The following is a 19,445-nucleotide window of genomic DNA, read 5'->3' as shown; positions in this document are numbered from 1 at the left end:
ATGTGGTGAGGACAGGGGTCTGACGGTGATCCTGAGTTCATGGTCTTGCGGGTTTCGGCATCGTTGACGTTGGTCCAAGAGGTCAGGCTGTGGATGCGGGTGGGGTACGCGGGTGTGGTGGGATCTGGAGTTGTCGGGGTGGTCGATGTGTTGAAGCTGTTGTGGATGTCGGTGATCTTGTGGTGGAAGAAGGTAGCCAGCGAGTCGCAGAGTTCTTGTGAGGGCGGGATGTCGTTGGCGTTGGCGCTGGGGTTGGAGAGTTCTTTCACGATGCTGAAGAGCTCTTTGCTGTCGTGTGCGTTGTTGTCCAGGTGGGTTTTGAAGGCAGATCTCTTGGCGAGACTAATGAGGTGGTGGTGTCTGCGGGTGGCGTCCTTGTGGGCTGCGTGGCTGTCTGCTGTTTGTTCATGGATCCACTTCTTCTGCAGTTTCCTGCAGGTGCGTTTGGAGGTCTGGAGTTATTCGGTGAACCAGGTGCCTTTCTTGCTGGTGCGGCTGTTGGAGGGTTTCTTGAGCGGGGCGAGGGTGTTGCCACAGTTGTTGATCCACAGTCGGAGGTTGCGGGCGTCGGCGTCTGGGTCAGTGGATTCGGTGGGTGGGTTCAGGGCGAGGGTGGCGACCAGCTGGCCCTCAGTGACTTTGCTCCAGCAGCGACGGGGCAGCTGTTGGGCATGGTGGTGCGTTGTGGTCTTGTTGTAGGTGAAGTGGATGCAGCGATGATCGGTCCAGTGGAGTTTGGTGGTTTGGACGAAGGAGACATGGTTGCTTGTGGAGAAGATGGGGTCAAGCGTGTGGCCGGTGGCGTGGGTGGGATCAGTGACGAGTTGTCTGAAGCCAAGGTTGGCGAGGTTGTCGATCAGGGTGGTGGAGTTGGCGTCGTTGTTGTTCTCGAGGTGGAAGTTCAAGTCCCCGAGGTAGTCCATGGAGGTGAGAGCGTGGGTGCTGACGAGGTCGGTGATGGCATCGCTGAACTGTGGCCGGGGGGTCTGTAGATGAGGGTTCCTCTGAGGGTGGTGTTGGGGTCGGTGTGGATCCGGAAGTGCAGTTGTTCGGCAGTGCTGAGGGTGTCGTCTGAGTGGGTGGAGACCTTGAGGGGGGACTTGTGGATGACGGCTATTCCTCCTCCGATTCCGTTGGTGCGGTCTCTGCTGGTGATTTTGTAGCCATCCGGGATGGCGATGGCGATGTCGGGAGCCGAGGCGTTGTTCCACCAGGTCTTGGTCAGAAAGGCGACGTCTGGGGCGGAGGTGTCGAGCAGGTCCCATAGTTCGATGGCGTGTTTGCGTGCGGAGCGGGTGTTGAGGAGTATGCAGTGGAGGTGGTTGGGTTCTGTCGTTGAAGATTTGGTGGCTCTGTCTCAGGTGAAGCTGCAGGTGTGGCAGGAGAAGGGTCCGTGGGTGCGTTTCGGGGCGGCCTGGGAGCAGTTGCGGTCTCAGCCAGTGTTGAGTGTGTGGAGTCTGGTGTCGTGGCATTCATGGGGTCATGGGGTTCTGGCACTGGGTGCGGTCCTGGCGCGGACGGGCGCAGACGGGCTTGCCTCTGGCGCAGCAGCCACCATAAATAGGGAGGAGGGAGGGAGGAGCAGCTGGGAGGAGGGCGCTAAAACAGCGAATGGGGACGGGGCCGCAGGGGATGCAGTGGCGGGAAACGGTGAGGGAAACGGAGGGCAAGGGGGCGGGGCTGCAGGGGAGGCAGCGGCGGGTAAAGGGACGGCGAAAACAGAGCGGAGGGAAAGGGCAGTGAAAATACAATACAATTAGGGTAAAATTACATTAAAATGCAACACAGTCAGAAACAAATACCAGCAACACTGTCAACAACAAATACCAGCGGCAGCCCAGAAGGTCCTTGAACACTAGAAATACTCTGCAGCAGCGGGCACGGGAGACGGGCGCAGACAGGTGGAGCTGCGCAGCGTGGGGAGCGCTGCTGTGCGGGAGAGGTTTCCATGCACCTCTGCCGAACAGCCATAGAAATTGACACCGTGCCTGTTCACAGGTCCCGGCGAACCGCACCAGCCCAATTCAAGTGCACCATGTCTCCAACGTCTAAGACCAACGCACTGACTCCGGCTGAAAGAATTGATGCATCACTGGTCTGCGGCTGAAATAATCGACCCACCACCACATTGAACTGCAACGCATCTGGATTTCCAAGCATCGCACCTGTGCATCAAGTTTTCTACTGCATCACCTGCAGACCCGAACTGTCTTCGGATTGCGATGCATTGCTGTTCGGAACCGATACAATACTTCTCCTGCGTGCAGCAGAACTGACTCATGGCTTCCCCAGAAATTTAAGAATTGATGAATCACTGTGTTTTCCAACACTTCCCTACTCTGTGGCTGTTTCTTCTTGTGGATTTTATGCACTGAATTACTTTGTGCTAAAATCATGGCATCCATAGAGTTCTATGGACATAATTGCTTAAACCTTTTTAAAGTGATATTTTGAGTTATGTAGGTTGGATTTTTGTCTCTTTTGTCTTGTTTGGTTTCGATAAAGATTGTTTCTTTTTCTAAACTGGTATGGTGTCCATTTGTAGAGTTTTCTATGTTACGGTGTGTGTTTTATACAAATGCCTTACACATTGCCTCTGAGATAAGCCTGATTGCTCGTGCCAAGCTACCGGGGTGGGTGGGTGTGAGCAGGGGTTATCTTGGGTGTGTAACTTCTTTACCCTCACTAGAAACAAGGGTCCCTACTTGGACAGGCTGCATACCACTGCCAACTAGAGACCCCCATTTCTAACAGCTACCAACTAAGACTCAGATTTAACAAATGCAATGCAATGAAACTCTGTAGCACTGCATTGTGCAAATGTTTAAAAACGTTACACTTCCAGATTTGCTACTAGTCACACGTTGATTATGTCATTAGTCATGTGAGCACAAAATAGCCTGTTAAGTGAACCACTGGTGACATTTGTACTTGAAATGCGGTCACTTGTACAAAATTAAGAACCGTGGAGGGGTAAGAGTCTTAAAATGTGTAGTTTTGCTGAAATTATACACTTATATCTGCATGTTATATAATAATCTCCTTGCCTCTTTGTGCCTGATACCATACTACCTTAGGATTTGTTGAAAAGCCAGGTCACAACTGCTTAGTAGATCTGGCTTTGTGTCAAATCCTAGGAGCTTTCCATTGTTGCCGCTCGGTTTAAACTCCCTTTGAATAAAAATAACAATGAATTGGCCCTCTACGATGCTATGCAATTTAGGTGCTGTGCTCACACTAACTTTCAATGCTAAACAATGTTTGTGCCAAAAATGAATGATGCTCCTGTTTGTACCCCCTGAGTAGCTGAAAAGTGCATAGTAACTCTGGGCATTAATATGGTTCCTGGGCAGCAGCAGCTCCTCCGCTAAGGGAGAGGATCTTCGACCCACTGCTCTGCAAGCAGTTTAAAAAGGAAAAATAAAATGATAATGCAATGTTATAATCATTTTATTTTTCCGTTTCTACTTAGGTGCAGGGTGGGGCCTGCCTGTGCAGGGGCCAGGGGAGGAGTGGTGAGCACACGCTTAGTGTGCATGACAGTTTAGCCGGCCGTCTTGGGCCGTTCAAACATTCTCACTTTGCATGTTCTCCTCTGGCTGTATTGCACAGCCTGGGTGGAGAACATGCACAGCCTCCCAGTGCCTCTCTGAGCACAAAAACACAGCGCTCAGACCAAAAACTATGTTGCTGTAACGCAGCATCATGATAGGCTATGGGAGTGTGGGAGTCTGTGTCCTTCCTGGTTCATGCTTCCTGGTCCAGGAGTGGACCGAAGGGCCGAGGACCGAGAAGCAGAGGGCCAGGCTGCAGGTAAGAGTTTTTTATTTTTCACATTTACTACCCCTCCCTCCTCCTCCGCCACACCACCCCCATTAAGTAGTGGCCGCCACTGTTCCTCGGATAACTTTTGCGCACCAGCTTGGCTCACAGATACGAACAGACATTGACCAGGCTGCATGAGGCCTATGAGAAAAGCATTATCCTTTAGGCGAGTAACTTCCATTGGGTAAATTCGCTTGGATCTAGGTCCTTTTGCATGTTAAATAAGCTCTTTTCAGATCATGTAATCTTTATGTGCTCCACTTGGAGCTCTGCCAACATTCTACCTGTTTATCCTGTAAGAACACCTGTTAGAAAAAACAAAATCCGGTTGGCTAGGGTCTGCACCTAAGCCAGGCAGAACCCACCACTCTAGTCAGGATAAGGGAGGTACACAACCAATATAACCCTGCTCACCCCTCTGGGTTATCTTGGCAGAGCAGTCAGGCTTATCCCAGAGGCAATGTGTAAAGCATTTGTGAAACACACTCATACACCAGTTACACAGTGGGCACACTACAAAAAGAGATTCCACACACGGTTCTATAAAAACATCCTTTGTATTATACATAAAAACACATTAGACTACAATCACATAAATGACTGTGCCACTAGGCACTTGTCATGACGTCACAAGGTAGGGCAGTCAAGTAAATACTTGTAGGGTGCAGACGTTACAAAAACACCATCACTACTCATATAAGACGAATCCTGAATTAAGGCCTGTTATCCTCACAAATGCAAGGCATACATGACACAAATCATCACATCAGGGAATGAAGGGCAGTGGTAACATCCATCAATCATCATAACAGTTGGCAACACTGGCATGGGTCACAAAATATTTTCCATCTGAACCTAGGCTGCAGCACATCTGCACTCGTATTTGGTATAATATGCTAGTTAGGATTGCATGAGAAGAATTGCAGTCACCAACGAAACTAGGGCACAGGATATTCTGCGCACCTAATCCTCGTTTTACGATAATGTGGACAAAGGGGAACGGCTGTAAGTTTCTCCAAGCGGCAGGGGCCCTCAGTTGAAGTTGCAGCCTGGGGCACACCACTTCAACCACTGCCACCTAGGTATGTGCCACTCAGGCAGCTGCCCGCGAGCGTGCGGAGCAGCTGCTGACAGCAATGAAGAGTTTTTACTTTCAAAGAAAAATATGAGGGGGCCTTCTTGCAGGCTCTCCCTGTACTCCTCAACAAGATACCATGTCCCCCTCGGTATGCAGGCATGAAAGAAAAAAAGAGGGGGGCAAACAAGCCCTGCTGCCGCCGACGGGGAGACTTTGCTGGGTCTCCCTGTAGGCAGAACTCACCAGAAGGGCTTCCCGTGAGTAAGTGATGCAGCTCTTGTCACCCGATGCTCATCAGCCCTCGGTATCAGAGGGTGTCTATGCTGGACATCTCTTCTGATCTCAAGCGGCCCATCCTGCGGCCCGCGGAGCTGAACCATGTAAACCAGGAATGGCTACAGCTCTGCAAAGTTGGCCCACTGTGGGGCAGCAGGCAGAGCTCACAGCAAGTAGTAGATTCCACAGTAGTAAAGGACACAGGCGGCTTTCTGGGGATTTGACCAAAAGGTACAGTGCTCCACCATGCTCTCCAGCTTGCAAAGACCAGGGGCATAACAGCAGTCCTGGCTGAGCACTGAGGGCACACCAGCAGGGGGCAGACATGCAGCCCAGCACAAGGGTCCCAGAACACTGTGACAGTCCTTATTTCAACAAACGAGCAACAGGTCAGCACTCCTGACTAAACAAGTCCCATGGCGGTTCCTCCTAGCTCTCCAGAAGTCCCCAGGTAGCATGTAGAGCCAGCAGCATCTGGTTACAAGTCCCACACAGTGTCTAAAATCATTGGGTCACAGCACCTGTACTTATAGTCCGAAAGTCTTTATTCTGGGGGGATTTCAAACAACTTTCAGAAGTGCATAACTCCCCCATTCAGTACCAAGTCCTGCTTCCAGACACACTACAGGGGTGTGGAAACAGCATTGTGAAATTAAGGCACTTCCCTGTTCAGGTGCAGGTGCAACTCCCCCCACCACTCTAAATGCAAACCAGGCCTATTCAGCCCACAGCTGTGTCATCCAGGAAAGGCAAGACACAACTCAACCCACCCTTATGACTATCTGGAGTAAATGCACATCCCCTTCTCCTGTCAGTCTAAACCATATGTTGAATACACAACCAGGCAGGGCACAAAGAGTCATAAGCACACAGAAATGCCCACTTCTAAAGGAGGCATTTCTAAAATAGTAATAAAAAATCTGCTTCCACCAATAAGTAGGATGTATTACTTCTATTCCCAAAAATACGAAAGATGGCCACGCTACCCTTTTCATATCAGAAATTACCACTGAAGCACATATCAGTGAATTCACAATGCAAACTTATGAGAGGGCAGCCTCACAGCAGTGAGAAATCAAATAGGTTGTCACTACCAGGACATGCAAGATACAGCCAAGGCACATGTCCTTAATTTTACCTACACAGCACCGAATCACAGTTTCCTTGCTTTTTTAAAATCCACTTAGACCTGTTTAGGGCGTAATGAGTGTTGGGCCATTAATTAAAGTTCAGGGAATAATTATAAAGGAGACCTTCTAGGGTAACTGATAGAGATTTTGAGCATTCATTTGCTTTCCAGTTTTGCTCCTGTTTGTCCCCGATGATGCATGGGTATATGACGTTGAAATAGCTCTGGTACAAAGAAAGTGTGGGCTTTGTAGAAAAAATCGATATAAACTGGAAACATGCCTGATCTCAATGCAACAGCTGCACCCCATCGAAACACCTTGTGGTTGATGACTTTTTCAAATACAATGTTTAATAATGTAATTAATAACAAGATATAACTAAGCTTCAATCTGCAATTTTTGGATTTTAACTATTTGTGATGGCAAATCTTAAGTGTAATTGTTTGTATTTTACCTCAAAAAACTAATTTGAAAGAAAGTGGTCTTCGACAGTCTACACCATTAGCAGAGATGTGTGCAGCACACATTTCTCTCCTTAGCCATCAATGTTTGCCTCTTCAGCATGAGGATATTGTGAGGCATGACACAGTTACAGTTTGAACACTGCTCGCTGATTATTTACTAAACTGCTGATTCAGTCACATGTTGGCGATTGGCGAAATGACATTACTAACGTTCCCCAACTGCACCCATTCTTAGCTCTGTTACTGATAATATGTTTTTTCTAGAGGTCAAGAGAATGGGAAATCATGGTAAGGTGCATTAACTCCACCTAGGGGGTGCTGGTGAGACTGTAGAGAGCCACCCGGCCTCTCCCTGAAAATGTATCTGAATGCACCCCTCGTGGCCGGGCTCGGACCGACGGTATAAATCAATGGTCTAGGGTCGCACGTGATCACTAGCCGGGCAGTCATCCAGCGAGTGCCTGTTGTGACTATGCGCTGACCGGCTAGGCCTGCATGCATGGTAGGCCCAGCCATTTACATTGGTGATGAGGGAGAAACGGACTCTAGCCCTCCCTTCCGCCTCAGCACCTGCCAGGCCCCCAGCTACACTTGCTGCTGGATCGCCGCCAGCGACATCTCCGAGGTCCAAAATCCCCTCCCACCCTCCTACAGCCACACAGCTAGCCTTACTGGCAGTTCGGCCCCACAGGGTTGTACCTGCTGCCTGGAGCCCGCCTCATCCTCTCACGCCGCTGCCTGTACATCATCAACAGCGACGCAGCGTGCGTGTCTCTCCGGCACCACTACCCGTGGTGGACCGCTCCTGCTCGGAGGCCTGTGTGTGCCATGAAAGGAAAGGGGTGTGGCCCCTGGCTCCCCTCAGCTAAGCTGGCCTGTAGCTCTGCAGCGCCTCAAATCCCCACTGCTGACTGGAGGCACAGAGCTCGTCTTGGGCAGAGACCACAGTGACATTGTGCAGGAGTCATCGTCCCCGACCGGTGCAGCAAGGAGTCTGAGATCAGCCTGCTTTATACCAAACCGGCATGGACACAGGGTTGGCAGCCCAGTGGAGCTAAGGAGGAGGCACCTAGTCGCAAACCACTGTGAGAGGCACATTACATACACAGGCCAGGACACAGCAAGAGTCCCATCATCTGTTTGGGCAAAGACAGGCCACTCCCTTACCACTGAAGGAGGTTCTCCCCCTCTCTGCCTCATTCACATTCAGGGCTGCCAAAAAAAAGGGGGGGAGGAGGAAACCCAATGAATCAAAAGGTCAATCCCCATCTAGAGTGTGCACCTGAGTGACAGAAACACCCCACCTACGCCAAGGACCCTCCCCCACAGCATCTGGCCTGCCAGACAACCGGGGTCTGCCATACTGCGACAATGGGAGATCCAACACCCCCGCAGCAACCGGCACCCGCTCAAGTGGTACCGGCACCGTACTCGCATGCCTCCATCACCCCCCTCCAGCCAGCTCGCTGACCCTGCCACAGCTGTGACCAGGTGGGAGCTCTGGCTTGGGCACCTCAACCACTTCTTCAGAGGCACCAGAGAGAACGATGGGCCGTGAAGGCGCTCATTGCTGATGCACTTCGGGGACGATTGCTGCCCTGAACAGGCATTTCGGCCCCCAAATGAACCAGGACTATGAACAGTTCAACTGGTCGCAAGCCAAGCAGACAGACGCAGAGTCTGTTGACATGTTCTATGCCAGGTTACGGAGACTCGCACACATGTGTACCAACATTGACCAATAGGAAGAGATCCGTGTGCAAATAATACAAGGGTGCAAATCTGTTGTACTGAGACGCCAAGTATTCCGCCAACCCGGGATATCCCTAGATGAAATCCTGATCCGAGCACACTCCCATGAACTGTCCAACAGCCGGGCGGAGGAAATGGAGGCTGCCAGAATTCGAAGCGGTGCCGCTACCTTATCGCCGAGGACGACTCTGATTAAGGAAGAAACAGTGGATGAGGTGCAACGGCGCCCCGGGCTGACACATGCACAAACCACGCCTGGTAAACCCCAAGGGAAGTGTGGATATTGCGGTGTGGTGACCACAAGCCGCCCGAACAATGGCCGGCAAGAGGGCAGACATGCTTCAAGTGTGGCTAAATCAATCATTATGCAAGTATCTACAGCAGAGGAGGAGGGCGATGCAGAGGAGGCACATCAAGAGGACGTGCCACAACCCTATGTCACTTGACACTAGAAGACCCCCCTCCCACAGAAGCATCCCACGTGCAAGGAGCTGCTGCCCATTTTGAAGACGATGACTATATTTTCATAATATTGTTTGCCAGACAGTCTGGTCGCAACAAAAGTCCCCCACCTATGAGCACAGTGCACGTCAACGGCACCCTTGTTCCAGCCCTGATAGACACTGGAGCATCCGTGAATGTGATTTACTCAAGCCAGTACGAGAAACCGTCTCCTCGACCCCCCACTCACTCCTATCTCAGCAGGGATATACACCTACGGGGGTACCATACCTCTACCGCTCATGGGAGTGATCGAAGTCAATGTTACCAAGTGCCGAGCACTCCATCGGCACCAAGTTCCACATCACAGAAGTACAGAAGGGGACACTGCTTGGATGCCACATGCCAAAGGTTAAGAAACTTCATGTGTTGATACTTTGAATTCTATCTGTTTTGGTGTTTTCTTTTAATTATAAGAATGTAGGAATGTAGAGAGCCACCCGGCCTCTCCTGAAAATGTATCTGCATGCGCCCCTCATGACCACTAGCTGAGCAGCCTCGTGACTATGTGCAGACCGGCTAGACCTGCATGCGCGGTAATCCCAGCCATTTACAGAGACCATGAAAGACTGATTCCTCCGAGAGACCTGAGGTGCTTGGGACAGTCGGTGGCATGTCAGTGCCACAGACTCTGCCTGGTGTGTGACAGACTCTGCCCCTCTCAGACGTCAAGAAAGGCCATACTTTCACGTTATCTCCCAGTTTCCTTGCAGGCCAGTGCACCTCTGAGGGTACACTGAAGCACAGATGCTTTCTGATGACAATTTGTTGTGCTGCCGCTCCCCAGCCCCCTTCCAGAAAGGCAGTCATTTTGAGATTCCCCGCTGTAATTTCTTCTTGATATTTCACCTTTTGCTTCTCTTAATATTACATTAAAAGCAATATAATATAGTGTATTATTGGAAACTGGGCCTCTGGCGGACCAAAAATAGCTCTCTTTTCACCTATACTCTGCGTGCTACAGTAATACGAAAACTGATTAAACAAAAAAGCCTGCAGCTCACACTGAAGAGAACCAGGGGTCAGAAAATCATTTCACCCTGCACACAATGGAATCACTGGGACATTGATTTCCGTTAAGGTTTGCAATTCACAATACGTCACTTTTTTATACGGGGGTTAACTCAGTACAGCCCTAAGACCAAAACCTTTGTGTTTCAAATGCTAAAAGAATGCTTCGCAGCCCCACATTGTGAACAAAGATCACAGGCCCTTTCCGTTGGCACAGATGGGTAAAAACTTGTGATTCATCGGGCCCATATTTATCATCATTCCAACATTGCACATGCACGGTCTCTTGTGCATGAGTAGCAACATGGCGAGCTGTCACCATGGCGAAGTCAGGCGCTGTCCCACGCCCAAGCAATGTTCAAGTCAGGCTAGCAGCCTTGCGCTGAGTGAGACGCCGCCATGTACAGCAGCATCCTTTGAAGGAATGCGCAGCAGGTGCTGTCCCCATTGGAGTGTCGTGGGAGCGAGAGGGGGAGGGAATGGCAGAGAACTCCTCAGAGTCCCGCCGCCCCCGCTCTTCATCCGCCATCTTTCTGGCAGGCATGCTCATGAGATGGCAGCAGCCAAGGCCTCCCATCCCTCGCATTCCTCCCACAGGGCTGTAATGCGGAGGGAGGGGATTAGGAGATTTGTTTGCAGAGATGCTGAGCTGGGATCTGCCAAAGGCTTTGCCGTTCATTGAGCGGCAGTCAGAACAAAATGAAAGTTATGTGCGACAAAAGCCGGCGTTCGGAAGAGGAAGATCCCGTTTCACTTGCCTAAAGCGTCCAGCAGGAGAGGGCACCCGAGGTGTCAGATGAGTAAAGTGGGTGTGCATTGCTGCTTCTGTCTGCGCCTGCTGGCAAGCCTCGGGTTGCAAATGAAGTGCCAAGGGGTCGCTGTCAGACTGTTCCTGGCACTTTAAAACCCTCCCAAAGAGATCAATATAATAAATACAATTGCCAGAAGGGAGGCGTCTGCTATTTCGAAGGCGGTTCCGAACTGTGTGCATGCATTGACGGCGATCAGCATAACGCGCCTACTTATGGAAGTAACTAGTTTATGGGTCTGCATTAAGATCACACAAATTAATATGAACCTTCATGCTGAATGCCTCTATTTATGTAAAATAACATATATGGGCTTAAAGTACACCCATTGTCTTGGCTGCAGGGACTATATATATATATATGTATGGGGCGCATATACAGGCACGTCCGTAGTAAAAGGCCGGATTCATTGACTTCCTAGAAGTCAGGCCCAGTACTGGTGAATCTGTGAATGTGACCTCTGTGCTGGCTGTCAGACGCTCCTCTGCATCACATCTACACCTGAGTGAAGAGAGGATGTGCCAGGCCTCCCATGGCAGGGAAGGCACCAATGAGTGTGAGCAAAGGGCAGCTGATTTAGATTCAGTCTCTCGACTCAGTAGTTTCGTTGCGTCTGGTTTCACTGCTTCGCCTTGTTTTAGGCATATTGTAATTAGTTATTCAAAATGTATGAGAAGTGGCCTTTGCCTTCACCCGGAGGAGAATTACTCTCTTACCTCATGCTATTGGCTATTTGGTGTATCATTCCATCACCCCTGGAATGCGTGAGGGACTATTTTACAACTGAAAGATGCACTTAGTTACCACAGTGTCTATGATGCTATCACATATATGAATTCTATACAGGAAGCAGTCCCTTTGAGGACCGGCTTGACGGTACAGTTGTCCCCAGACCTATGTGATCATTTGAAAACGACCTTTCACAAGTACTACTGAGAAAGGGGCTTAGGCTCCGCCCACATGTGGATTCCCTTTAGTACAGCATTCAGTTGAGCCAAAATCGTATGAAACAGCGCTTGCAGTGCACTTCTGAACTTGTTGCAAAAGCTTCTGCTCAATACAGCAAGACTGTGCTGATTATGATGGTTAGCCAATAGTCAAGGCCGTAGGCCTAATCTGTTTATCTGAAGAAATTTGATAAATGCATTATGTCTGACATATTTACTGTGAAAAGCGTTTGCTAAAATCAATAGACATTTTAGGGCGGATTCTTATTGCTCGTTATTAAAGTCTGCAAAGAGGTATTTTGTTGCACGAAACCTGGCAGATCAATGTAGTATGTGCGTGTTTAGTGTTAGATACCCGCTCTGACATCACAAAACTGTGCACTGTGTAAATCTTTGTGAGGCCCATTGTGTGACAGGCTGTAGACAGTTATAATATCACATGCAATCCAAGAGATTGCTGTAGCGGGCACAGGCTGCGGGGATGGCCCTCCAACTCTGACACACTGCAGGGGAAGAAGGTTTCCACTGTGGTGATTCTTGTTCAAACCTTTCAAGAGGGATTTTATTTGTGATGCCAAATGTAATTTTATTTAAAAAATCTTTTATACCGTAGACGTGATTGTAGCCTTCTTATAAGTACTGCTAAACGCTATAGACCTTTTTGGCTCTTTGACACACCTTCTGTCAGATTCCATAGGTGGAGGTTTGATCTGCATATAAAGAACTGGTGTGAAAAACGTATTAGTGGCCTAGGGTCTTAAGGATGGATTGTAACTACACTATGCTAAAGCCAGTAGGCAGGTATTTTGTTAACATGGACTCTCGTAGTGTACCGTAGTAGGTAAGAGTTGTTCTGTTGGTGACCCACTCAAACAAACCATGGGGATAAAAGATATGCACTATGATAATCCCTGTTCAGCCCTTTTATGCGGTATTTTATATCACATAGACAACTGCAATTTTGTATATATTTGTAGTTTTAATATGGTCTACTAGATGGTTGTCTTGTGGGGAAACTTATGCTTTATACTCTAGAGTCTGAATTGGTTATGGTGGCAAGTAAGTGATAAGGGTTATTTGTTCATTGGGTTCACTAGGTTCCTTGGGTAAAGTTATTTCAGATGCCATAAGTCTGATCTGTTTGTTATGAAAATATACAAAATGTACAAATGTACAAAAAAGATAGCAGACACGATTTATTATGAAAAACCTAAAAGGCTTTAGGCTGTTTTAGATATTATGAAACTAATACCTTAAAGCTACTAGTTCTTTAAGGGTGTTTGGCCATGTTAAAGCCTGCCGGTAGGTATTTTGTTATATGATACCCCACAGATTACATTTGTAGTCTGTGACAAACACACACTTTGACAAACCCTAGAGGTATAATATTTGCTATTTGCACTATAATAATTCTTGCTAAAATCAATTTGAAAGGCCTGGCAGACTTAGTTCATTGCCAAAAGCTTGTATAAAATATAAATTCAAAATAATGAACTAATTCTCACTCTCTTTCCCTCTTCTGTCATTGGTTTGTATGGCTGCAGTTTACACTCTGCTTCCATCCGTTAGCGTGTACTGCAGGTTCCAGTGAGTCCGCACTCTTCAGCCATTGGCTCTTTTGCTCTATGAGTGACAGCGTTTGTCTTATCGAAAGTGTACATCTGTCTGAAAATGAGTGCGCTTCAGTGCCAGGGCTGGTAGGACTGCTGTTTAGTTTCCCAGTTTCTCCTTGAATATGCCCTTTCCTTCCCCTATATTTCTTTCCTTCCCTTATATTTGTTTTCTAGAGTATACTACCACTCCGTAGAGAGAGCTAAAGGCCACTTACTCGCCATACATTTGCTCTACAGTACACCATATCCCGGGCTGCAACTGCCTCTAAACCAGGCCACCATCGTGGAATGGTATTGTCCATAGTGTAAGATTATTTACCATTCCAAGACTGCCATTGTGTTATGGAAAATGTGAGGGCCATGCTGGGGCTTAAAAACAATGAAACACTATGAATAACGCCACTGCAAAATACGCCGCCCACTGGTATGTTTAGTTTTTGTTCTATTGCGAGCATTCACCAGCCATAGTTATGCAGCTGCATGTTTTCTTTATTCTTGTCATTTATTTTGCATACATCATTGAACTGACGTTATATTGAGGTTATGCAAGTGGGGGAATTCAAGAATTAGTCAGTGGGTTGAAGAATAGATGCCTGAGTGCAAAAACGAGTGACAGAGAGTATGTGAAATGGCTTACTGAGTGCCTAAAACCATAAATAACCTAAGAGGCATTTTCATTTATAAGCCGGACCTATTGGCATTACCACTGCTCGTTGTTACTTTTTTTCAGCCTTGGAAAAGCCAATAGGGCAGACTTTAATGTAATAAACATCATTTGTGAATACCTGTGTTAATGCATGTTAGCACATTAAGGTCAAACCTATCGCTTTGTCCAAAGTTATTAAAGCCCCTAACATTAATAAGCCTGGGAATGTAGATGCTTTTGATTTTATTTGATGACCATCGGTAGGTGTTTTGTTTGCCAATTAGTAAAAACGTGAGGGTTCATGACGTTTATTTGATTACATGTTTTATACATTTTCAATTTTGATTAACTCAGTGGAACGGTGTGATATCTGTGCAAAAACACCATTACTCTACTTGAGCACTCGAAAATATTGCAACTTTCAAAAAAGGTATGTACCAAGCTATGGAGACTGGGGCATTTCTCTTCGGCAGTATTCTTAGTGGAAGGTTTCTTAATTGAGCCAATGTACTACTATTCTGTGAAATGGGAATACCCCCTCTCCCAGATCTCAGAGCTGTGGGTGCGCTTCTGAAATTTCAGTGAAATTGCGTGTGTATTTTAATGATGCAAGCAAAGATCCATTATTCTGGAATAGCAGGCCAGAGGATAGCAGGCGACAAAGCTAGTGATGTCCTCGCAACTGACGGATTGGAGATGGTTTACCTCAGGAATCTCTGTGGGCTAGGAGGACATGGCAGATTTCTGACAGCTCCATCCAGCTTCAGGATCTGCTGCAGGTCTTATATGTTTCGACATAACGAATACGATGGATGTGATTGATGCAACATTATAAACAAAATGTCATTGGCCTGGCTGACTGCTAAGCGTGAGGACATGTAACCTTAAGATGCGGACAAGTGTCTCATAGCGCTCTGCGGTGCAATGTTCCAGCCACCCACAACCTTCAATGAATCCCCCTTAGAAATAGCCACTCACTTTTACTGTGTCTACGAAACGCTATTCAGTTAGTTCTGAAAACAGCACATAGCTCATGTCTCAAAAACAGTCCTATGTTGCAGGGTTATCCTAAGCTTTTGTGGATGACCATCAGTCTAAACGTGTTACAACATGAAAAGCACAAACCTCAGATGCTGCCAGGTCGATTCCTCTTGATGTCTCCTCCACCGGAAGAAGGCCGGCCAGCCAGGCGGCGCAGGAGCTCGAAGTGGAAAAGGCTCGGATGTCCTCCAGCAGCCCAACAGGTGTTGTTCCAAAGATGTATATCCGACCGTGGCTCGCGCAGACCACCAAACACTTCTGGTGCCATCCACCATCCTCGAGTCATTTCTGCATTTCCAAACTTTGGGGTGATCCCACTTTTCATTTACTATTGGGGCGGGTGTTGTTTACATCCTCAGTGGCATGGAGCAGAAAGAGAAAGGGAAGCAGGGAGCCGTCCATTTTAAGACTGCTTCACACTTGGTGTTAGTCCTGTCATGGGGTGAGTTGTGTCTAAATTCCAGGAGCACCCACTTTCCCTAAGGCCGTGATTGATCTAAAACGGTGCCTTCTTACTGATGCAAAAGAAAACAATCCAGGCCCACCGCAGAAGATGCTGAGGCTGGGGGGGGGGGGGGGGGGAACTGTGAGCGCCCAGGAGCAGCGCAGTCCTCATTGCATTCATGTTAAAAGAGCGAATTCCATCTAATGGCCTCAAACCGCTCTTTCCTTTCAATTTAATACACAACTTCAGACTGGACTGTGTAGCAATGCCCTAGTCTGCAACAGAAACCAAGGGTGGACTACAAAAAAGGGAATTAGAAAAAAAAAACAATCCTTCACTAGAAAATAAGACCCCATTGTTCCAGGTGTGTGTTTTTAAAGAAAGAAGAGCGTTGAACTGTTAGAAAAGGTGGACTATTCAGCGCTTTAATAAAATATCTTCGTAAGGAAATATAGCTACAATATTTAATAAATTAAGGCTCACATATATAAACGTACAATAACGTGTATTTTTCAGAAAAAAACGTTCCTGCTAGATTCAAAAGCACCAAATTCACTACACGTACTAGATAAACCATGTATGTTCGTTCACGATTAAGTGTAAAGTCTAAAAATAGTTTATTCGATGTTTGCTAGTCATTTTAGTGCTTTACTGAAGTTTTTTTTTTACAAAAAAAGTCCCTTTTGTTATTCGCGTGTATGTGTGTTTCTACGTGGGCAGTGCTGTGCATATATACATATTATTTGTATATTTACACGTGTATGCATACATATACATACGTGTCTGTACGTGCGTGTGTGGCGTTTGAAAAAATACGTTCGAACTACAGTACAAAAAATCCATTCAGCCTTCACGAAAATATTCTCTTCACACTAAAACTTGTCCTCCATTAAATAAAAGTGATTTCCTACTCGCCAGCTCAAAATGTTTCTGCGTGCAGGTCACTGCTTTCCGAAAATAGTTCAGCTGCACCTGCTGCAGAGTTGTTCACCCGTTTATTTTTAAAAAATAAATAAATGATCTTTATGTCATGGAATAAAATCGGATCACTCCTGGACTTCTGGGCTTAGAAAATATATGCATGACCCCAATACTGGCAGAAGTGGTACAAAAACGTGTTCAACAGAAAATACTGTGCAACTGCTACCTATAGAGGGCCTTGTCCCTATAGTTGTTCGTTTGTTTGGTCGGCCTTGCCCGCTCCCTTTCGTTCTGTTCGCTCTTAAGCTCCTACAAGTCGGTCTCCCTGCTGGTGTCCAGGCACAGGGCGTACAGGGACTTCCGGAGGTCCACGGTGCTCTTGGCCTTGAGGTTGGTCTTCTCCAGGGAGCCCGTGCCATTGTTGATGCCCTCCGTGGGGTCCGCGTGCAGGCCGGACTTGTTGAGGGAGGCTCGGCTCGGGCTCTTCTTGAGCTCCTCGCCGCCGCCGCTGCCCTGCCCGCTGCTGCCCTCGTCCTTCAGGATCACCTGCTCCTCGTGGTCGGTCTCCCGGTGGTAGAAGTAGTTGAAGTTGGAGACGATGACGGGCACGGGCAGGGCGATGGTCAGCACACCGGCGATGGCGCACAGCGAGCCCACGATCTTGCCCCCCACCGTCACGGGCCTCATGTCCCCGTAGCCCACTGTGGTCATTGTCACCACCGCCCACCAGAAGGCGTCCGGGATGCTGGAGAAGTGCGACTGGGGGTCGTCGGCCTCTGCGAAGTAGACGGCGCTGGAGAAGAGGATGACCCCGATGAAGAGGAAGAAGATGAGCAGCCCCAGCTCCCGCATGCTGGCCTTCAGGGTCTGCCCCAGGATCTGCAGCCCCTTGGAGTGCCGGGAGAGCTTGAAGATCCGGAAGACCCGCACCAGCCGGATGACCCTGAGGATGGCCAGGGACATGGCCTGCTGCCCGTTGTTGCCCTGCTGCTCGGCCAGCTCGGTGCCCAGGGTGATGAAGTAGGGGAAGATGGCCACAATGTCTATGATGTTCATGATGTTCTTGGAGAAGTCGGACTTGCTGGGGCAGGCGAAGAAGCGTACCAGCAGCTCGAAGGTGAACCAGATCACGCACGTGGTCTCGATGATGAAGAAGGGGTCTGTCAGGCTGCTGGGCAGCCCGGCTGGCACCTGCGTGCCGTTCTGGCCCTTGAGGGACTGAGGCTGCTCGCTCTCGTCCCGGAACTCGGGCAGAGTCTCGAGGCAGAAGGTGATGATGGAAATGAGGATGACCAGCACGGAGACGATGGCAATGCCCCGGGCCGAGCTGGAGCTCTCAGGGTACTCGAAGATCAGCCACACCTGTCGCTGGAACTCGTTCTGGGGCAGCGGCTTCTCCTCCTCCTTCAAGAAGCCCTCGTCCTCCCGGAAGCGCTCCATCGCCTCCTCGCCTAGCTCATAGAAGCGGATCTCGTCGGCGAAGACGTCTATTGAGACGTTGACTGGTCTCCGAATCTTACCCCCGGATTGGTAGAAGTAGAGGATGCCGTCGAAGCTGGGCCGGTTCCGGTCGAAGAAGTACTCGTTCCGCAGGGGGTCGAAGTAGCGCATCCTCTTCTCTGGGTCGCCCAGCAGCGTGTCGGGGAACTGGTTGAGGGTGGAGAGCTGGGTCTCGAACCTCAGGCCGGCGATGTTAATGATGACCCTCTGGCTGCTCTCGTGCTCCATGATGCCCATGTCGAAGCGGTGGTCCTCCTCATCGGGGTGGTGGTGCAGGTGGGCATGAGAGTCCTCCTCCTCCAGGCGGATGACGGTCTCGATGGCATTCTGGCTGCCAGGATGGTTCATGGTCCTCTCGCTAACTCTCAGGCAGTCGCCCACACCGCAAGCAGCGGCAGCACCACCGCCCCCGTCGCACCCTCCTCCAGTCCCCTGGGTCTGCTGCTGCTGGCAGATCCCACCGTCTTCCTCGTCTTTGCTGTACTCGTTCAGCCAAGATGGTGCTGTGGGGATCTGCAGCAGGTCCATCCTCCCGGGCGCCCTACCTGCCATGGCATCATCGCGCTCTCCCGCACCCCGCGCCGGGCCGGCAGCGCCCCTGGTTTCCAGAGTCACCAAGGCGATCTCCATCCCGGCGCCACTAGAGAGCCATCTGCCCTGGGCATGCTGCTGGCTCAGCGGCTCTCCAACTCCGGCTCCCAAAACTCGCACTTCATGGACCAGCCACAGGTGGGGGAGAGCCGAGCCTGGCCCGGAGAGCCGCCGGCGAACCCGGCCTGGAACCAAAAATACCTCCTATTGTGGAAATTACGGCTCGTGCAAGCCCCTAATGTTTATGAGCAGCGAATAAATCACACAAGGAGAGGGGGGAGAGGGGACCCGGATGAAAAAGCAATCATCATCCCTGACGTCAAAGAGGCGCTTTCCCTCCATCCATAGTTACCAGCATCCCTCTGAAGCAGACACAGCCCTCTCCAGCGAGAGCAATCTGTTCATCTCTATCTCCCGGCGGCTCATCCTCCGCCCACTGCCGCGCCCCCTCCTCCACTTCGAGAGAACAGCGAGGGGGCGGGGGGCAGCCTTTCTTCCCGGCTCGATCGACAGGTACCAGAGGTAGCTTGGGGGCGGCTCCTACCTCCAGACACGGGCATGTCACAGTAACAATCTACGGGAGGGGGCACCTGTACCCCCAGTCACGCTTACCAGTTGACCACACACAGTCCTGACCGAGGGGCTTTATTTCCAGACACTTGTACATGCACTGGGAGGGGTACCACTTCCCCTTGATGAGAGTGTCGTGTACCTCCGTGGCGTGGCTAGCCAGGCTGTTTTGTGATAAGGCTCGGCTCTCCTTTTAGGTATCGGTGGCCCTAAGAGGGGCAGTGCCAATAAGGGTACTGGCGACAGGTACTAAACTGCAGGCTCAGAGAGGGGACAGTTGCACAGTATTTCACTAACGGGATGTACCATTGTGGATAGAGGGGGC

General features: G+C 49.5%; 1 protein-coding gene across 1 annotated transcript in view; it reads right to left on the bottom strand.

The window, feature by feature from the left end:
- The window catches only part of LOC146855102 (potassium voltage-gated channel subfamily A member 5-like), a 429,878-nt gene extending 410,943 nt beyond the window's left edge, over window positions 1-18,935 (bottom strand). Inside the window, exon 1 of the mRNA XM_085652604.1 lies at window positions 15,178-18,935. Within this exon, the coding sequence (XP_085508730.1) occupies window positions 16,769-18,589 (1,821 nt within the window). The 5' untranslated portion in view covers window positions 18,590-18,935 and the 3' untranslated portion in view covers window positions 15,178-16,768. The remainder of the gene's footprint in view (window positions 1-15,177) is intronic.
- Between the last annotated feature and the right edge of the window lie 510 nt (window positions 18,936-19,445).

Source organism: Triturus cristatus, chromosome 4_1, assembly GCF_964204655.1.
Source record: "Triturus cristatus chromosome 4_1, aTriCri1.1, whole genome shotgun sequence".
NCBI classification, from domain to species: domain Eukaryota; kingdom Metazoa; phylum Chordata; class Amphibia; order Caudata; family Salamandridae; genus Triturus; species Triturus cristatus.
The sequence above is the reverse complement of the archived record's forward strand: the minus strand, read 5'-3'. Positions and strand labels throughout refer to the sequence as shown.